This window comes from Haliotis cracherodii, unplaced genomic scaffold (genome assembly GCF_022045235.1).
Source record: "Haliotis cracherodii isolate W230 unplaced genomic scaffold, xgHalCrac1.p SCAF_9, whole genome shotgun sequence".
Lineage (NCBI taxonomy): Eukaryota > Metazoa > Mollusca > Gastropoda > Lepetellida > Haliotidae > Haliotis > Haliotis cracherodii.
This window is the reverse complement of record NW_027266343.1, coordinates 35,192,403-35,211,015: the sequence shown is the minus strand read 5'-3', so window position 1 is coordinate 35,211,015 and position 18,613 is coordinate 35,192,403. Positions and strand designations below refer to the sequence as shown.

The 18,613-nt window shown below is 39.4% G+C and overlaps 1 protein-coding gene across 1 annotated transcript; it reads left to right on the top strand.

Moving 5' to 3' along the window:
* Window positions 1-5,128: 5,128 nt before the first annotated feature.
* On the top strand, window positions 5,129-17,384 carry LOC139452119 (lipase maturation factor 1-like). Its single transcript, XM_071233444.1, has 11 exons — window positions 5,129-5,386; window positions 6,583-6,892; window positions 7,588-7,598; window positions 8,096-8,244; window positions 8,771-8,836; window positions 9,760-9,927; window positions 11,461-11,641; window positions 11,760-11,913; window positions 12,635-12,818; window positions 14,747-14,859; window positions 17,036-17,384. The coding sequence occupies exons 1-11, from the start codon at window positions 5,164-5,166 to the stop codon at window positions 17,214-17,216; spliced, it is 1,740 nt and encodes a 579-aa protein (XP_071089545.1). The 5' UTR covers window positions 5,129-5,163; the 3' UTR covers window positions 17,217-17,384.
* The last annotated feature ends 1,229 nt before the right edge of the window (window positions 17,385-18,613 follow it).

Below are 18,613 nucleotides of genomic sequence, written 5' to 3'. Positions count from 1 at the left end.
TTTTAAATATGCAGGAATCCCGCTTACCCAAAAAATGTTACAATAGGTTGTCCTATTACGATGGACAAAGCCACGTAAATTGGGTAACGGAACTTAAAACTGTTATTTTTAGATTAGGATTTGGTGATGTCTAGTCCTTTCAAGCATGTTGTAATAAAACCGTATTTTTAAATATGTTACGTCAACGGTTAAAAAGCAACTTTTCTCAGGTTTGGCATAGTGATTTATCTGAAATGCCCAAAATGGCTTATTATGCACAGTTTAAAACAATCATTTTTTGTGAGTACTATTTGAGTAGTATTACAGTAAATAAATTCAGAACCACATTGACTCGTTTTCGGCTTAGTTCTCACAATTTAGAAATTGAACATGGACGACATTATAATATTCCTCGTGAATTTAGAAAATGTAAAGTTTGTAACTTAAACCATATCGAAAATGAATATCACTTTTGGTTAATTTGTCCAGCTTATAGCCATCTTAGGCATATTTACATAATATATAAATTTTACATCTTTCCAAATATTTTGCAGTCCAACGACCATTGATATCACATGCAGAGATAACGACCACAATATACCCAACGACCATTGATATCACATACAGAGATAACGATCAAACATATCTAACGACCATTGATATCACATACAGAGTTAAGGATTAAAACATCTCCAACGACCATTGATATCACATACAGAGATAACGATTTAAACATATACAACCACTATTGATATCGCATATAGAGATAACGACCAAAATATATATCCAACGACCATTGATATCACATACAGAGATAACGATCAAACATATCTAACGACCATTGATATCACATACAGAGATAACGACCAATCATATCCAACGATCATTGACATCACATACAGAGATAACGATTAAAACATGCCCAATGTCTTGTATATGACATGGCAGAGATAAAGAAAATGTGTAAATTTATATATAACTCGTACACCATACAAGTTGGTTAATATATGAAGAATCTCTCATGTTCAAGAGATATTAGATTGGTTTGATATTAGATTAAGTTTAATACACTACTGTCATCGCAAGACCCTATTATCAATATGAATACAGCAAAGTACTTGTTTTATGCCAATGTTGTAAGAACACAAATACTCCAACATGTATAATGTGCAAATATGTTAAAAATGCTTTTGTTAAAAAACAAAAAAATTGTTTATTTTATCTTATACTGTTTGCACCTTAATCGTATTTCGTCTGTACAAAAAGGCCCGTTGCCTACAAGTACTGAATAAAGTGACGAAGACCAAAATATATATCCAACGACCATTGATATCAGATGCAGAGATAACGACCAAACATTACCAACGACCATTGATATCACATACAGAGTTAAGGATTAAAACATCTCCAACGACCATTGATATCACATACAGAGATAACGATTAAAACATCTCCAACGACCATTGATATCACATACAGAGATAACGATTAAAACATCTCCAACGACCATTGATATCACATACAGAGATAACGACCAAACATAACAAACGACCATTGATATCACATACAGAGATAACGATTAAAACATCTCCAACGACCATTGATATCACATACAGTGATAACGATTTAAACATATACAACCACTATTGATATCGCATATAGAGATAACGACCAACATATATATCAAACGGCCATTGATATCACATGCAGAGATAACGACCAAACATATCTAACGACCATTGGTATCACATACAGAGATAACGACTAAAATATAGCCAACGACCATTGATATCACATACAGAGATAACGACCAAATATATCCAACGATCATTGACATCACATACAGAGATAACGATTAAAACATCTCCAACGACCATTGATATCACATACAGAGATAACGATTAAAATATGCTCAATGTCTCGTATATGACATGGCAAAGATAACGAAAATGTGTAAATTTATATATAACTCACGCAAACGACGCAAACACGAACATACTGGACTGTTGTGTGAACCGACGCATATGAACGTATCACATGGGACGTCATAGATCCATGACTCAAGATGCATCATTTGTCTCGTGCAGGATTAGCGTGTAAAGTTTGGAAATCACGTGCAGCATATCGTGATAAGAATAAAGACACGCTATACTGATCGTTTGTTTTGTCATGAAGTGGTACACATTGGATACATCTCTTCTTAACGTACATACTTCTCTCTGTGTTTCTATGGTTCGCGTTTCTTTTGGCGGTGAGTATAATATCCTTTGAAAGTACATAACACGAATAATGAGGAGAACACAGTGTGGCAGTCAAAAGTTAATCCCTTAAGTAAGTGAGTTTGGTTTTACGCCGCTTTTAGCAATATTCTAGCAGTAACACGGCGGAGGACACCAGAAATGGGCTTCACGCTGTTCCCATGTCGGGAATCGAACCCTGGTCTTCGGCGTGACGAGCGAACGCTTTAACCACCCGACCGCCCTAATCCCTTAAGCTTGTAAATGGGTAGCCTCACGTTTCCATCAGACAAAATCAATGAGTCAATAAAAGAAGAGCCCTAATCATCACACCCTTACCTTGAAAATGAACGGCACCAATATCGTCATGATCGTAGTTAAAGAACAAAACATATCGTGCCAGTTCAATGCCTATCCCATCTTCCCTAGTTAAAGGAGTTAACTGACTATAAAAGTCCAGTTTCCACCCTTGCCGAACTAGCCTGGTATTATGGAGTTACGTTTTGTCTGGACTTCCATGTCAGGAATCGAACCCTGGTCTTCGGCGTGACGAGCAAACGCTTTAACCACTAGGCTACCCTACCGCCCCATATATGGAAGAGACTTAAACAATTTATGTGTTAAATAAAAACAATTTGGTCGCTTTAACCACTAGGCTACCCTACCGCCCCATATATGGAAGTGACTTAAACAATTTATGTGTTAAATAAAAACAATTTGGTCTACAAGAATGTTAGTGTTGTCATAGTATATGGTTTTATTACATTCTCTTCAAAAAAAGAAAAGAAACGCAAAGCCACATTTGTGTGAGGTAGGAAAATACATTTATACGAGGAGCCGCACAAGGTATTGAGCCAAAATGTTGTGGAGAGAACACTTAGTGATTGTAGTCATTTCAGTTATTGGTACATAGGAAAAGTCCAAGGTGATGGTCATCTACCATCAATAACGCGTATGTCCCCCTTGGAATCGATAGCGGCCTGACATCACCTGCCCATGGAAGAGACGAGTATGCGAATCACATCCTGGGGAATAGTTGCCCACTCGGCCTGCATCGCAAAAGAGAACAGCTGCATCGTCTGGGGTTGTGCTTGACGTCGGTGTAGCCGTCTATCCCATTCATCCCACAGGTGCTCTATAGGGTCCAAATCCGGGGGTCTGGACGGAGAGGGGAGAACATCAACGTTGTTGTTGTGTAGACAGGCATGTGCTGTATGCGGTCGAGCATTGTCCTGCTGGAATATACCGTTGGGAGGACGTGTGGTAGGAGAATTTCGTTGATGTATCGTTGAGCCCTGGATATGGATCAAACCTGTCCATGATGAGAGGTAGCCTCATCTAAACGCTACCAGGACCTGTCCACTTTCTGTACGCTGTTTCCGGCGTAACGTTCTCCCCGACGCCTGTAGACCCGTGCTCTTCCATCCCCTCGACGGACGTGAAATCGTGATTCGTCGCTGAACCAGACATCTCTCCATCGCAGTTGAGTCCATACCCAAGGAAGTCTTGTTCGTAGACCTGCATTTTTTCTTCGCGAGGACACAGTGGACACTCTTGCCCAGGAATGAGTGAGTGAGTTGGGTTTAACGCCGCTTTTAATAGTAATCCAGTTATATCGCGGCGTGTCAGCTTAATGTGGGAGGAAAGCCCCAAGTGATGCAGGTTTCAGAGCACGGGTTTGGTGCTGACAAACCTAGAAACATAATCGGGGCGAACCGGGATTCGAACCCACAATCATAGGTTTCTGGCGTGCCCAAGGGACGCAACTCTGCACAGCGAATCGCGGCGCCTTAGACGACTGGGCCACCCGTGTCCCCCTTTTGCCTAGGAAAAATGGGAGCATTTGTAGTTTATTATTTGTCGGGGTAGACTGCCGTTTGGCAATGGTTTAGTACTTGCACTTAAAGTATTAAAGTAATCATTCGTAATACTCTATATGCAGTTTCAGTTGAACACATAACAAAAGTAGGAATCGCGGGCAGTGCTATAATCTTGATGGCGTGGGTGGACGCACTCACACAATGTCTTTTTGTTGTTTTTATTGTTGTTTAACAAAACAAAGCAATATTCCAGCTATATGGCGGCGGGCTGTAAATAATCGAGTCTGGACCAGACAAGCCTGTGATTGACATCATGAGCATCGGTCCATCAGTTGAGATACAATGACATGCTTTAACCAAGTCAGCAAGCCTGACCACCCGATCACGTTGGTCGCCTCTTACGAAAAGCATAGTCGCTTTTACGGCAAGCATGGGTTGCTTTAGACTTATTCTACCCCGGATCTTCACGGGTCGCCCACATTATGAGTATGCCCAATCATTGTGAAGGTATAACGTGTTCGTGACTGATAATTTAGATCGCATCGTCAGTGTTTCAGTCGCATAGCGATGGGGCTACGCATACAGACGTTCATTTTGGCTTTACGATTTAACACGTTAATGATATTTTGTAGTGTCCGATTTTCATGTACAGCGAACATCGAAATATTGAATAGCATTGACACAAATCACATTTATTGGACTGATAAACCGTAAATGTTCGATCATATATTATTTGTTAATTGGTTATTTAATTTTTTGATAAATATTTGATACCAGTAAAACAGACTAGCTGGTTTGACCATTAGGGCCCATATGTGTCTGGTGAACACGGATCAATGTTAGGCAGTTTTTTTTTTAAACCGGAACAGTGAAATGTCGATCGAAATCAACGAGCAATTTTCTTAGTGAAAATGTTCTTATTTAATTTTTAATAGTTATTAGCTAGTCATGGCCATGGCCGTTCTGTTTATGCAACAAAAAACATAATCTGCATGAGCGAACCATAAAATATTTAGCGGTCAGCAATAAGGTATAGAGAGATAGAGGTTCGGAGTTACCTACCTTAGAAAGATTTGTTTGGATCCACGTTCGTTCGCTTTCCTGGAGATATAATTATTTCCTCCAAAATGAGCGATGCACGAGCGGAAAGAGAATTCAGAGGGGAAGGTGTTAGGAAAAGGAGACAAAAAAATGAGAAACTGAAAGAATCGGAAGACGGTACAAAACAGACCGTTGACAGTAAATCACGCCCTCAAGAGCCGGAAAACAACACCGCTGGCGCTGGACTCCAAAGGGGGACCTTTTGGTTGACAAGAATTGTCCTTTTGAGATATATTGGATTTATTTACTGTAAGTGTGCCCGTCTTATAGATAAGCTTATATATCTTTATAATGTGTGTTATAAGTTCCTGAGTGTTTTTTCCTACGTCGAACATTGCTTCGAGCGGACGGGTTGACTCCTAGTCCTATTACCAGCTGATTAGGCCTACTATTAGATATGTTAGTTCAGACCTGTCATTTCGTATTCCGGTAGTTACGTCACCCAGTAGTTTCGTATTCATTGTGTCATTTCATAACCTGGTATGCATAAAGGTCATTTCCTAACCAGGATGTTTACTAGTCCTGGTTCAGTTATAATATCTCATTTAGTTTTTTCTCTAAATCTTCCAAGAGTAAGGTGCTTGATTATCATAGTTCACGGACATGCCCTTGGTCATTCAGCAACAAAGTATCAGGTCCATGCAGGACAGATCTTTTCATATAGGGAAAGGTGTGTCCTTGTCATGTGAAATCATACATAAATAAAACAACACTTTCATATTACACTTGTAAAATTATCATTGATCTGGAACCCTTTAGATTTGAAAGATGCCACTTTACAGTCTTCAAATAAATGATATAAGTAATGAAATAAAAAATGATGAATATCACTTTCCCTTTATCGTGTTTTTGCTTGTTAAAAAACACTCTAGAAAAGACAAAGAGCAACATACTATACAGCTCATGGTGCCCTAATTAATTGTTTGTTATGCATGTCATGATGTAGTCTACCGCAAGCACTGGAAACCTGAGCTCACGTATGACATGTATACAGTACTATCTTCAATTGGATTAAGGGGGCACGGGTGGCCCTGTCGTCTAAGGCGCCGTGATTCGCTGTGCAGAGTTGCATCCGTTGGGCACGCCAGAAACCTATGATTGTGAGTTCGAACCCTGGTTCGCCCCGATTATATTTCTAGGTTTGTCAGCACCATACCCGTGCTTGTGGGTTTCACCGAAGAGGTAAACGTCTAAGACCTGCATCGCTTCGGGCTTTCCTCCCACATTAAGCTGACACGCCATGATATAACTGGAATACTGTTAAAAGCAGTGTTAAACCCAACTCACTCACTCACTAATTGGATTAAATATCTTGATTCAAAATACCCTGCTCCATTTACAAACAAGATTAAATTTTGAGGCTGATGTGGTGGCAGAACAGTCTTATAAATCAGAATCAATGGTTTCATTATTGTTTATAATTTGTGTCATGTTTACTTTCACAGTTGTGGCATTTCTTGTTGCCCTGCATCAGAACAAACAGTTGATTGGAAAAGATGGCCTTCTTCCAGCAAATAAATATCTCAACAACATAAAGAACAGAGTTGGAGGAATAAAACAGGACATGTTCATCCAGTGCCCAAGTATCATCTGGTTGTTCAACTACAACACACACCTAGATCAGATCCTTGACTCTCTGGCATACACAGGCTTGGCTCTGTCTCTGTTTCTTGTCATACGAGGAGCTGCAAACTGGTTCATCATGTTTGCGCTGTGGGTGCTTTACCACTCCATTGTCAGTGTTGGGCAGCAGTGGTAGGTATATTTATGCACAGAAGATAAAACTTGAGTGTCATCACCAGTTAGAAAATGACTAGAACAGAATATAAGTATTAAAACTGGTATGAACATAGCTGTACACTGTGTAATGTAGATATAGCATATATTGATAATTTTAGATTGTATATTAAAGTGTAGGTAGGACCCATGTCGCCAACAAAGTAACTCAATACCAAGATTAAAATATGATTCGATACAGCATTAAAATGTAAACCGTTACAGGCAAATCAGTATTGTGAATCATATGGTCTGAGAATATTATCTATTTCGTCAGTATATAGGTGTATCTTGACATCGCTAATGTTTTTTTTAAATGATTTTAACAAATACATGATATATTTTTAGGAAATCACAAAAAGACATAATTATGTAGTATTAGACAAAATATGCACTGTATGACAGCATGTTGTAGAGCGTTTATGACATTGCACAACTTCTAAGATCCTGATCTTTTCAGCATGTTCGGTAATTCTCAAACAAGAAATTTACATGTTCTATTACTGATCACTATATATTTATGACTTTAAGTAAGGATTTATGTTAATCATATCTGACAGTTTTTAGTGTGCATTATTACTAATTTATATGTGTATGTATGTAAACCCAGCAGTAATTTTTTGAATGACATCGGCAAACCATTTTCTTATATGTGTTATTTCCATTCCTTTCAGGTTCAGCTTTGGTAAGTTGAATTTACTTTTGATGTAACTCTTTGTTTCATAATATGTCTTCCATTCCTTGGGATACTTGGTAAGAATATATACTGTAGGTCCCTGACAACCTATGCTTGTAAGAGGTGGCTAAATGGCCGGGCCAGGCTCAGCGACTTAGTTGATCATGTTGATTACATGTCAAATATACCAACTGCATAGATCGATGCTTGTGACATTATTCACTGGAATGACTGCTCAGGACTTGATTATTTAACCCATCACATAGTTGGAATATTGCTGACTGGGCGTAAAACAATTAATAAAATTTCATTCTGTGTTTTAAATATCAGTAGAGGTTAACTTGTTCAGCAATCAATTATAGAGGCATTCTTCTTCCTTAACCATGTTAAGATACATACAGACAATTACTAATTCTGTGTAATACTGATTTTGTTCACAGAAAATTGAAGTAATTTGTCAATTGGGTGAGCGATTGTGTTCATCAGCATCATTTCTGTTTGGATAGGTTGGGAGTCTCAGCTCTTGGAGACTGGCTTCCTGGCTATATTTCTGTGTCCTGTGTGGAACCTGTCGACAATTCCGCAGCACACGCCCACATCCCTCATCATCATCTGGGCATACAGATGGCTCATTTTCCGCATCATGTTAGGAGCGGTGGGTATCTGGTTTTGTATTCAAAAGTAAACAGTGAAACAAGATGGAAAGAATATGTTCTCCATCCTCCTCTGTATCTCCAGGGTTCCCATTTTGGTAAACCTACACCAACACTTGGATCCAATCCCGTGCTTCTTGCAATCTCAAATTATCCGCCAAATTATTACCAAAATGCAGTGCCTGAAGATATAGAGGATGTCGTCAAGGATTCCCATGACAAACAAACAAACAAACACAAATAAACAAACAAAAGACACCTGAACTGATGAGTTATGATTGGTTTTCCATCTGGATTGTGAAGTTAACTGATGTTTTTATATATTTATTTATCTGTTTCTTTTATCTGGATTGACAGGTCATACGTCAAAATGTTATATTATTATAAAAGAATGCTTTTCTCATAAAAATAATGCAAACACAGACCAATTAAAACATATTAAATTCTTTATAATTCTGTTGTGTGACTTACAACAATTATAAGGCTTCAAATTTGTGTTTAACTCATATTGTGTTACCATGGTTACAGGGTCTGATAAAGATCAGGGGAGACCAGTGTTGGAGAGACCTCACTTGTATGAACTATCATTATGAGGTGAGATTGTACCGTCTTGTCGTCTGTGTTTTCATGTTGCTATGCTGTGATTTTCAGAAAGGATGTGTGAAATATTTGTACTTGGTCAATATTTATGCATTCTCTTTCCTATTTAAAAAGGAAGCCCAGTTGTCTAAGGCACCACAATTCGCTGTGCAGAGTTGTGTCCTTGGGGAATGCCAGAAACATATGACTGGGGGTTCGAATCACGCTTCACCGCGATTGTATTGCTAGGTTTTTTAGCACCATACCTGTGCGCATGGGTTTCACCGAATTGGTAAACATCTGAGACCCATGAAATTCCAGCCTAGTTCGGCAAGGGTGGAAACTGGACTTTCATAGTCAGTTGACGCCCTGGCATCAAGACGATGCATCAAGAATGTGAAGCTGACTTCAGTCGAATACTGTTCAAAGCCAACTCACTCACTTCTTGAACAAAGCCATGATGTTGCAGACGGTCACATGAAACTATCTCTGTAGTTTCAGAAAATTCATAATTATCTGAGATATCATGTGAGATACATGTATTTACTGTAGACCCATGAAGATCTGGGGTAGAATAGGTCTTCAGCAACCCATGCTTGCAGTGAAAGGCGATTATGCTTATCGTAAGAGGCGACTAACGGGATCGGGTGGTCAGACTCATTGACTTGGTTGATGCATGTCATCGTATCCCGATTGTGTGGATCGATGCTCATGATGTCAATCACTGGATTGTCTGGTCCAGACTCGATTATTTACAAACCACCGTCATATAGCTGGAATATTGCTGAGTGCGGTGTTAAAAACAAACAAACAAACAAATACTACTGTAAATTCCCGGGTTTTCTTTGTGAGACTTTGTGTTTCTCAATTACAAAGATTTGATACGTAATCAAATTTCTACAAATGTTCAGTGGCATTAAAGTTGTATTTGTTGTCAGACCCAGCCGGTGCCGAACCCCCTGAGTTACTACCTGCATCAGTCTCCCGAGCTGATACACAAGATGGAGACACTCGGCAACCACTTCATCGAACTTGTGGCACCATTCTTCCTGATCCTGGGACGGAGAATGACCATCATCGGTGGAGGAATACAGATCTTCTTTCAGGTGTGTCCAAGCAGCTATTCTCACACAAAGCATCATCGAAGCAAGAATAATACTATTTTGGATACATGTATTTTGAGTATTTATTTATTAAAATATGTCAAAAATTGTATTCAACACCCTTTTTAAAACTTATCGGAATATTTATGAACACCGATTAAAAGACTAAAATGGATTGGGTGGTCATAAGTGCCTTGGCATGTCATCGTATATGAAATGATGATGATGATGATGATGATGATGATGGTCCAAATTCAATTATTCACAGGCCACCGTAATATGGTTGGAATATTAATGACTGGCATAAAACAACATTCATTCACTCACTCCATCTTACCTGATTGATCTGAAATGTGTTCATGTTGAATAAGGCCATATATAATTATGGTTTACATGGTTTGGTGGACAAACAAAATAGCTTGTGTATGCCAACAATGGTCAATCTTAATATCTCCTAATTTTGTGTAAAGTGAAGGACGTTTAATATTTATTTAGTGATTACTTATATCAGAAAAGGCTTTGTTTACGTACATGCCCATTATGACTGATTTATAGTGGCCAGATACTGCACACAATGCTTTGATCAATTACTATTTTACCCAACAAAACATCATCTTCCTGAGGCAAGGGACTTAACTGACTATAAAAGTCCAGTTTCCACCCTTGCTGAACTAGGTTGGAATTATGGAGTTATATTTTGGCTGGACTAACGAGTCTATGCATTGTCCAATCAAAATCGCATAACGAAATCGACATCTGGTTCGTAAACTGCCATGCAGATTTCTGTCAATTGCAGGATTTGCAAAGCATATGCATGTGTTCCATCAACTTTAGCGTCAACTGATATTTTAAAAATCTTTTCATGTTTTTAATCAAGGTACTCACATGATTTGATGCACTTCATGAATTAAGACCCGTTTTAGTACAATATAGAACTTGATTATCGAATAGAGCATCTTAACTGGGCACCGCCATTTTGTTTGAAGCAAATGCAAGTGAAATGAGAGGTGGAAACTGATCTGTCAATAGGAGGGACATAGAAGGGCCTTAACCCGTTTGTTTGTTTGTTGTTTAACGCCATACTCAGCAATATTCCAGCTATATGACAGCAGACTATAAATAATCGAGTCTGGACCAGACAATCCAGTGATGGACATCATGAGCATCGATCCACACAATTGGGATACAATGACATGCATCAACCAAGTCAGTGAGCCTCACCTCCCGATCCCGCTAGTCGCCTCTTACGACCAGCATAGTCACCTCTTACGACGAGCATAGTCACCTCTTACGACAAGCATAGTCACCTTTTGCCCAGTGGTCATTGCATTGCTGGGTTGTGTTCCCTCTATGTTAAGGTTTGTGTCCCCCTTTCCTGTGTCTTTGTCAAGTTGAAGTTTGATTTTCTAGTACAGAAATAAGTGACTGTTGGACATTGCTGGGTTGTGTTCCCTGTATGTTACAGTTTGTGTCCCCCCGTCCTGTGCTAACTATATGGAGTAATGATTACAGATATAAGTGCTGTTTGTGTTACAGGTTGTGTTAATCACCAGCGGTAACCTCAGTTTTCTCAACTGGTTGACCATTGTTCCTAGCCTGGCATGCTTTGATGATCGCAGTTTAAGTTGGATGTTCTCTGGGGGTTCTCGGTCTGTCAAGTGTCAGGTAGCCCAAATACAACACCAGACTGAAACTGGAAAAGTGACACCTAAAATGGGTAAGCCTGTCAGTGTTTTGCTTAATGTTGTAAAATTCTTGACATATAAACCATTTGTGACACAGTTTAGTAAAGGATGTAATGAGTGTCACATAACAAGATGTTGAAATACTTGCAGGTTGTTATATCAGACGTGTGTTCAACATCATCTTCGGCCTCCTCATCGCCTACCTGAGTGTCCCTGTCGTCCAGAACCTCCTCTCACAACGTCAAGCCATGAACACATCGTTCGATTCCCTGCGGCTTGTCAATACATACGGAGCATTTGGAAGGTAATCAGGGAAATCAGAGGAGGGTCACTAATAATTATGACAGTCTCCAGTGAAGGGTCATGAGTGAGTGAGTGAGTACGCTACCCCATCTCCCCAAGTGGAAGTTTTGGATAACTAAAAGACGGTGCATAATTGTGAGTGAGTGAGTACGGTTTTACGCCCCTTTTGACAATATTCCAGCAATATCACGGCGGGGGACACCAGAAATGGGCTTCACACATTGTACCCATGTTGGGAATCGAACCCGGGTCTTTGGCGTGACGAGCCAACGCTTTAACCACTAGGCTACCCGATTGCCCCTGGAGGGTCATGAAAAATAAGACATGTATTAGAGGAATGTCACTATTTTCAGTATCATAGTGTATCAAACCCCTCTGTAATAATTACCAGTCCCTCAGGAAGCTGAACTTTTGCATGTATTTTCCTGTGACATCATATTTGGTTCAGATCATTAGATTTTAGTGGAAGTTTTTAGTTCTATTTGACTGTCAACCCTGACTTTCCTGCAAGCATGTCTATCTTTAGTGACATTTTAACTGTTGGCTCCATATCCAGGTGAGCTACAGTGCCCGTCACAGTCACAACTTTTGTGACATGTTTAGCACATCATGTAAATACGTCAATTTATCAATTATTGTTGTCTTATATATATACCAGTGGAAAAAAACAACACATGTATAATGCCTTGTTAAGACAGTGACATATTTATGACACCTTTCAGTGTTACCAAGGAGAGAACAGAGGTCATCATACAAGGGACCTCGAGCAGTGACCCCAGTGACCCTGGTGCCAAGTGGCTGGAGTATGAGTTTAAGTGTAAGCCTGGCAACGTCAAGCGGCGGCCGTGCATTATCTCCCCTTACCACTACAGGATGGACTGGCTTGCATGGTTTGCAGCTTTCCAGGTGTGTACTCCACAGTAGCGTTTCGATCCGATGTTTTACTCTGATATGATACCTCTCTGGGCACATGTCCATAGGAGGTCATGTTGTCATGAGTTGTCATGGAAACCTTGAGTGAACTTTGTTCGCCCCTTGCCTTTGTGGTTTAGGGGTAGAGCGTCTGCCTGGAGACCGTAAGGTCCGGGGTTGGATCCCCGGCCGCATCATACCAAAAGACGTTATAAGATGGTACTTGATGTTACCTTGTCTGGTGCTCGGCATTAAGGGGCTTGGAGTCGGTGTATTGTGTCTGAGTGGGGTATTCATGTTAAACTGCAGCATGGTATCTCACTATAGCACTCTACATTTGACATTAGTCCGGACTAGTACAAGCAGCCACACACATGTACATGTACGTCGCTATATAAGTGCAATAATCTTGGACACAACATAAATCGCCATTTCACCTCACCTCAGATTTCTAAAACAATTCCGATGCATTTCTTTACCACCCCAAGTTAGAAATTCGTGAATTTAGATTTCAGCAAACTAAAACTGCAACAGAACACAAACATACCCTCGATACCACACCCGTTTGGGTAGATTTACGGAAATGACATACTGTATCGTATATAAAGTAATGACAACAATGTGATCATGATAATAGCAGTGCTTCATTTTGTTGCATTCTGAATGCCACTGATATGTCTTCGAGATGCAGAAATCATATATGCATCCCGAGAATTTAGCATCCTTGACGCTGATTGGCTGATTTGAAGGTTCACCTGACACAACCTTCTGTGGAGGTTTCTTGAGATCTTCATGCAGAGAAGTATTGTATCAGACTAATAGAGAGGGGGCACGGGTGGCCCAGTCGTCTAACACGCTGGGATTTGCTGTGCAGAGTTGCGTCCCTTGGGCACGCCAGAAACCTATGATTGTGGGTTCGAATCCCGGTTCGCCCCAATTATGTTTCGAGGTTTGTCAGCACCATACCAGTGCTAGTGGGTTTCACCGAAGTGGTAAACGTCTGAGACCTGCATCACTTCGGGCTTTCCTCCCACATTTAGCTGACACGCCATGATATGTCTTGGATAATGTTAAAAGCAGCGTTAAACCCAACTCACTCACTCACTCACTAATAGAGACTGATGTATCCCATGATTCATTATGTGTGTAAACAGCTGAGTAAGGGCATTCTACCATTTTAAGTTCATATTCATCTTATTTATCTTTCTACAACTCCCAGAGTGTAAATCAATTTGAATTGGTGGTCACTCAAATTTATATGCTTCATAACCAGTTCCTCTTCTGGGAGTGCGGGTTATGACTCATTAGATTCAGACAGTGTGGTGAATGGCTATTGTTTTAGCAATATTCCAGCAATATCACGGCTGAGGACACCGAGAATGGTCTTCACACATTGTACCCACGTTGGTATTCAACCAGAGCCTTCATCATGATGACCCAATGCTTGACCCACTAGGCTACTGAACTGCCCCCTGGAAGGGTTAGATACCTTGTCAAATGATGCATTGTAGCAGTACTTATGCTGTATTAAAAATCACAAATCCACTTTCAGCAAGTGATCCATGTTTTATGTGTAACCCATTCCTATATACCATAAACTTGAAAGACCTCAGGATTTCCCTTATGTTCAAACACTGCATTGATTATCCAAATATTATGTGAACTGCAAGTGAACCTCCCACCACCCCCCTCCCCCCAAAGCGATCACTCTCTGATAAATAATTCAACAGTATGGGAAGCATGTACAAGAAGGCAACTCATGGCGCACTGTTTCATAAACAGCTTCCGTGCAACAGTCGCATGAGCATTGCGTGGCAGCCATGTTTGTTGTTCAGGATGTATTATTACCTAAAAAACAAAGATTGAAACTTATGATAAGATTTATACATGTGAATCTAATCTGAGCCCTCGATCTGTTCCAGAACTATCAGTACAACCCCTGGCTGGTGCATGCTGCCATGAAACTACTGATTAATGATGAAGGCACGACATCACTGATTGATCACAACCCATTTGAAGATCGAACACCACCCAAGTATGTAAATACCGGTAGTTATCAGCTGGGCTGGCTATTGATATAGATCATAGAGGTCACTTATCGATAAATATCAGAGAAGAAGCTTTAAGCAAATATGCACGAAAGTCCTGAAAGAAACCGGCCTATTTCATGCCACTGGTGAGCAGTGATACATTTAGGCATAGATTACTTTGTTGACATTTGTGATGTAACAAAAACTGTTGCTTTCTCTCCTCGACAATTAACATTATTGACAATGACAAGTCTGTTTCGGTAAATCTAAACTTTATTTCATCACAATAGTTTAAGTGAGCTATTATTGATGACAACAGTTTCATATCGATACTCATTAATATTTCTTTCCATCGACGATAATTCCGATTATCAATCTTTTTAGCCAGCCCTAGTTATCAGTATGGTGTTATTTAGCATTGTTTGGTATTCTCTAAGGATTTTCACAGTTATTAAAGATTATATTCATGTAAAATCTGCAAGATCAGATTGGTATGTGACATATATATTTCTGATATCCATCAGTTTTTTCCCTTCCAATTCTAATGTAGTATGTTTGGTCTGATTTACAGTTTCTGTTACTGTTACAAATGCAATGTATAGAGTACTGAACACAAAGCACACGTTCAATCGTTCATTACTGTGTGATACCAGCCAAATGTCATCACAATGTTATGTGTACACAGATATCACAAAAGCCCATCTTCCCGAGGCAAAGGAATTTACTGTTTGTAAAGGTCCAGTTTCCACCCTTGCCGAACTATGCTGGAATTTCATGACACGATTGTAGTGCCACAAGTGGCTATAACGAGTTATGTCCCTTCTATTGACAAATCAGATTCCACTTCTCATATAACATGCTTTTGCGTCAAACAAAATGGCGGTGCAATCACAACTTTCCGATCGATCATCAAGATAATAGTGTAATAAAACAAGTCTTACCTCGAGAAGTGCATCAAATCATCTGAGCACCTTAATAAAAACATGAAAAGATTTGGACATTGAAATCCTTCTTGTTTACGAACCGGGTTCGATTTCGTGAGGCAATTTTTATTGGACTATGAATAGGCTCGTTAGTCCAGCCTAGTTCAGCAAGGGTTGAAACTGGACTTCTACAGTCAGTTACCTCCCTTGCCTCGAGAAGATGTAAAAGCCATACTCAGCAATATGTTTCTAAACATAACCACTCAGTATGACACTGCAGTGGAACCCTTGTCACATGGACTGATTTCTGACTATTTGTTCTTCAACAAACTTAATGATATGCAGACTTTTCAGGATCTATCCTCAGGAATCTATTCCTTACCTTGTCAGCATACTAGCCAGGCTTATACCTTTGGTCATGTGGTAAAGGTCTCGGATCAGAAGGTCCATGGTACGAATCCCATCATGGGACTAGGAAATTCTATGGCTACATTGGCGCCCAATGTGGGGCTGAACATGTTCATATTAAATTTGAGCAACATAGGTCAGAGTACCCTACTATAACGTGCTTTCTGATGATGGGGGTAGTAGGGGATGGAGTCACCCCACAGATGACATCTGTGCCTCGTCAGCTTGCTGGACAGGTTAACCTCTTATGGACAAGACATCTTCTGACCTCGGATCAGAAAATCCTCCGAAAAAATTTATGGCTGCTACATTAGCAAATAAGGTCAAGAAAATAATAGTCTTGGTTCCCAGTCACCGCCCGCATCATAAAGTCTGCAGCACGTTTAGTTTTTATTTTCATTTTGAAAAAAATAAATAAGAATACTTGAGAACAATGCGATCCAATATAGCACACCGTAACTTCCCTTTACATGCACACTGCTTTACTGCACATCTTGTGTTATGGTCATGGCGGCAATAGGAGTTTGTATGCTTGTTTATGTAGGGAGGCTCTTTCCCAGGTTGATGGTACACAATTGTTTATTGAGCAAGAAAACAAACAAAAGCAAACACCGCCTGCACTACATTTTCAAAAGTCATTGCCGGAGAAGCAATTCCTTTATTTTTTTAAGCCTCAACCTGTTGGGACTGACTGCTCAACATCAAATATTTTCGCCTATTTTGCATGGTAGTAAAGATGAATGTCCATGTTTGAAATATTTAATATCAAAATAAAGACAAAGCTTGTTAAAAAGACAATCCCATTATCCATGTTAAAATGCAAGCAAACAATTACTCTATATACTTGCAGGTTTATCCGAGTCGAACATTATAGATATGTCTATACAAAGGTTGGAAGCAGGGAAGCCAAGACGGGCGCCTGGTGGCGCCGTAAACACATCGGGAACTATCTGCCGCCAATATCTCTGAGAGCTGCACGAGACATCGCCAAACAGATGGACTGGGACATACCTAGATTGAAGAGAAAGTAACCATTACAACGCTGCAGGGAAACCTGCCTGTGTATTTAGTGTTGATGTCTGCTTCCAGGGGAGGAGATTATTGTTTCAGAGTTTTTATTTCTTTTGAGCTTCAACTTTATATGAATGATTCTTTCAAGGAAATTTTTCCATCAATCTCATTAAAATCAGATCTTAGTTTTTGCTACCGCTAAACAATGATCTGAGGACATCCCATAATGGGTCACGTCAGAACCTTTCCTGAACTTTGACCGACCAATGAAATGACTGACAAGAAATTGACATTAGCCAATCAGAAGGCAGCTTTCTCGAGCTTTACGACACAAGTTTCAAACTGGCGACTACGCTTCGAAACATATTTTGACGTATTCTCAATTAAAAAAATTAAAACTGATAAAAAGAACATTCTGGAATGGCTTATAGATGGTTTAGATTGTATGGATGTAATAAAAAAAAACGTAACAGTCGTTAGGAATACCCACTGTTAAATTTTTCGAGGTTGCATGATTAGAAAACACATTCCATCTGTCACTTTCATGATCTGGTAAGCGACGCTGTAATTGGTTGGATGGAAGGTCGTTCTGACGTGACCTGTAATGGGATGTCCTCAGATCTTTGTCTAGCGATAGTGAGAACTAAGATCTGATTTTAATTAGATTGTTTTTTCCATCAACTTAGAGCTCAGGGTGTTTGTATGATTATTTAAGGTTTAAAACCAATTTCTTAGTTTTACAGATAAGTCGAAAAGATATAAATGTTTTACTTTTTTATATTTTTGTGAAAATATATATTTCCAGAGTTTCATTTAGGAAATGAACTTCAAGTCAATGTTTTTTATTTCTTTGTTTAAAGAAACAAACCCTGTGAAAAAAACAAACAAATTGCTCTGGCGATGATTGTTAATATATTTACATAACAACATTTTGTTTGCTCTGTAGGGATAAAACAAGGCAATAACTTTCAGTTTTTTGTTGGTAAATATTCAAACATTCCAGGCAACCATTCTATATGTAAAGATTTACTTTACATAGCAAAATGTGTTGGCAGTGCCAACTGGAGATTTCTTCCATTCCATGAACTAACCTCTGAGAGTTGAAGACAATTAAGGTAGTAATAACCTAGATAATGCTCAAAATGTTTACATGAATGAGGTAGGTGCTCTTCCCATAACCATGGGTGAAAATAGTAATTTCTTTTCCTTTTAAGGCAAATAACTTGATAATCTTGGTTCTCAGGCACTGCCCGCATCATCATAAAGTTTGCAGCATGTTTCATTTTTGTTTCCATTTAAAAAAACCCAGCTGACAAGGCATTTAAACCCTTATGTGAAAAACAATATCATACAATCATGATGTTCTATATTGTTTTCATCTCAGTGTTCTAGATCAGAGTAGATCTCAATATGTTGC

Bases quoted from the DNA above. Each gene is read 5' to 3' on its own strand.
- LOC139452119 (XM_071233444.1), top strand. From the start codon at position 5,164: ATGAGCGATGCACGAGCGGAAAGAGAATTCAGAGGGGAAGGTGTTAGG. The intron at 8,837-9,759 runs GTGAGATTGTAC...ATTTGTTGTCAG, and splicing joins GTATGAACTATCATTATGAG to ACCCAGCCGGTGCCGAACCC. The intron at 11,642-11,759 runs GTAAGCCTGTCA...AAATACTTGCAG, and splicing joins AAAAGTGACACCTAAAATGG to GTTGTTATATCAGACGTGTG.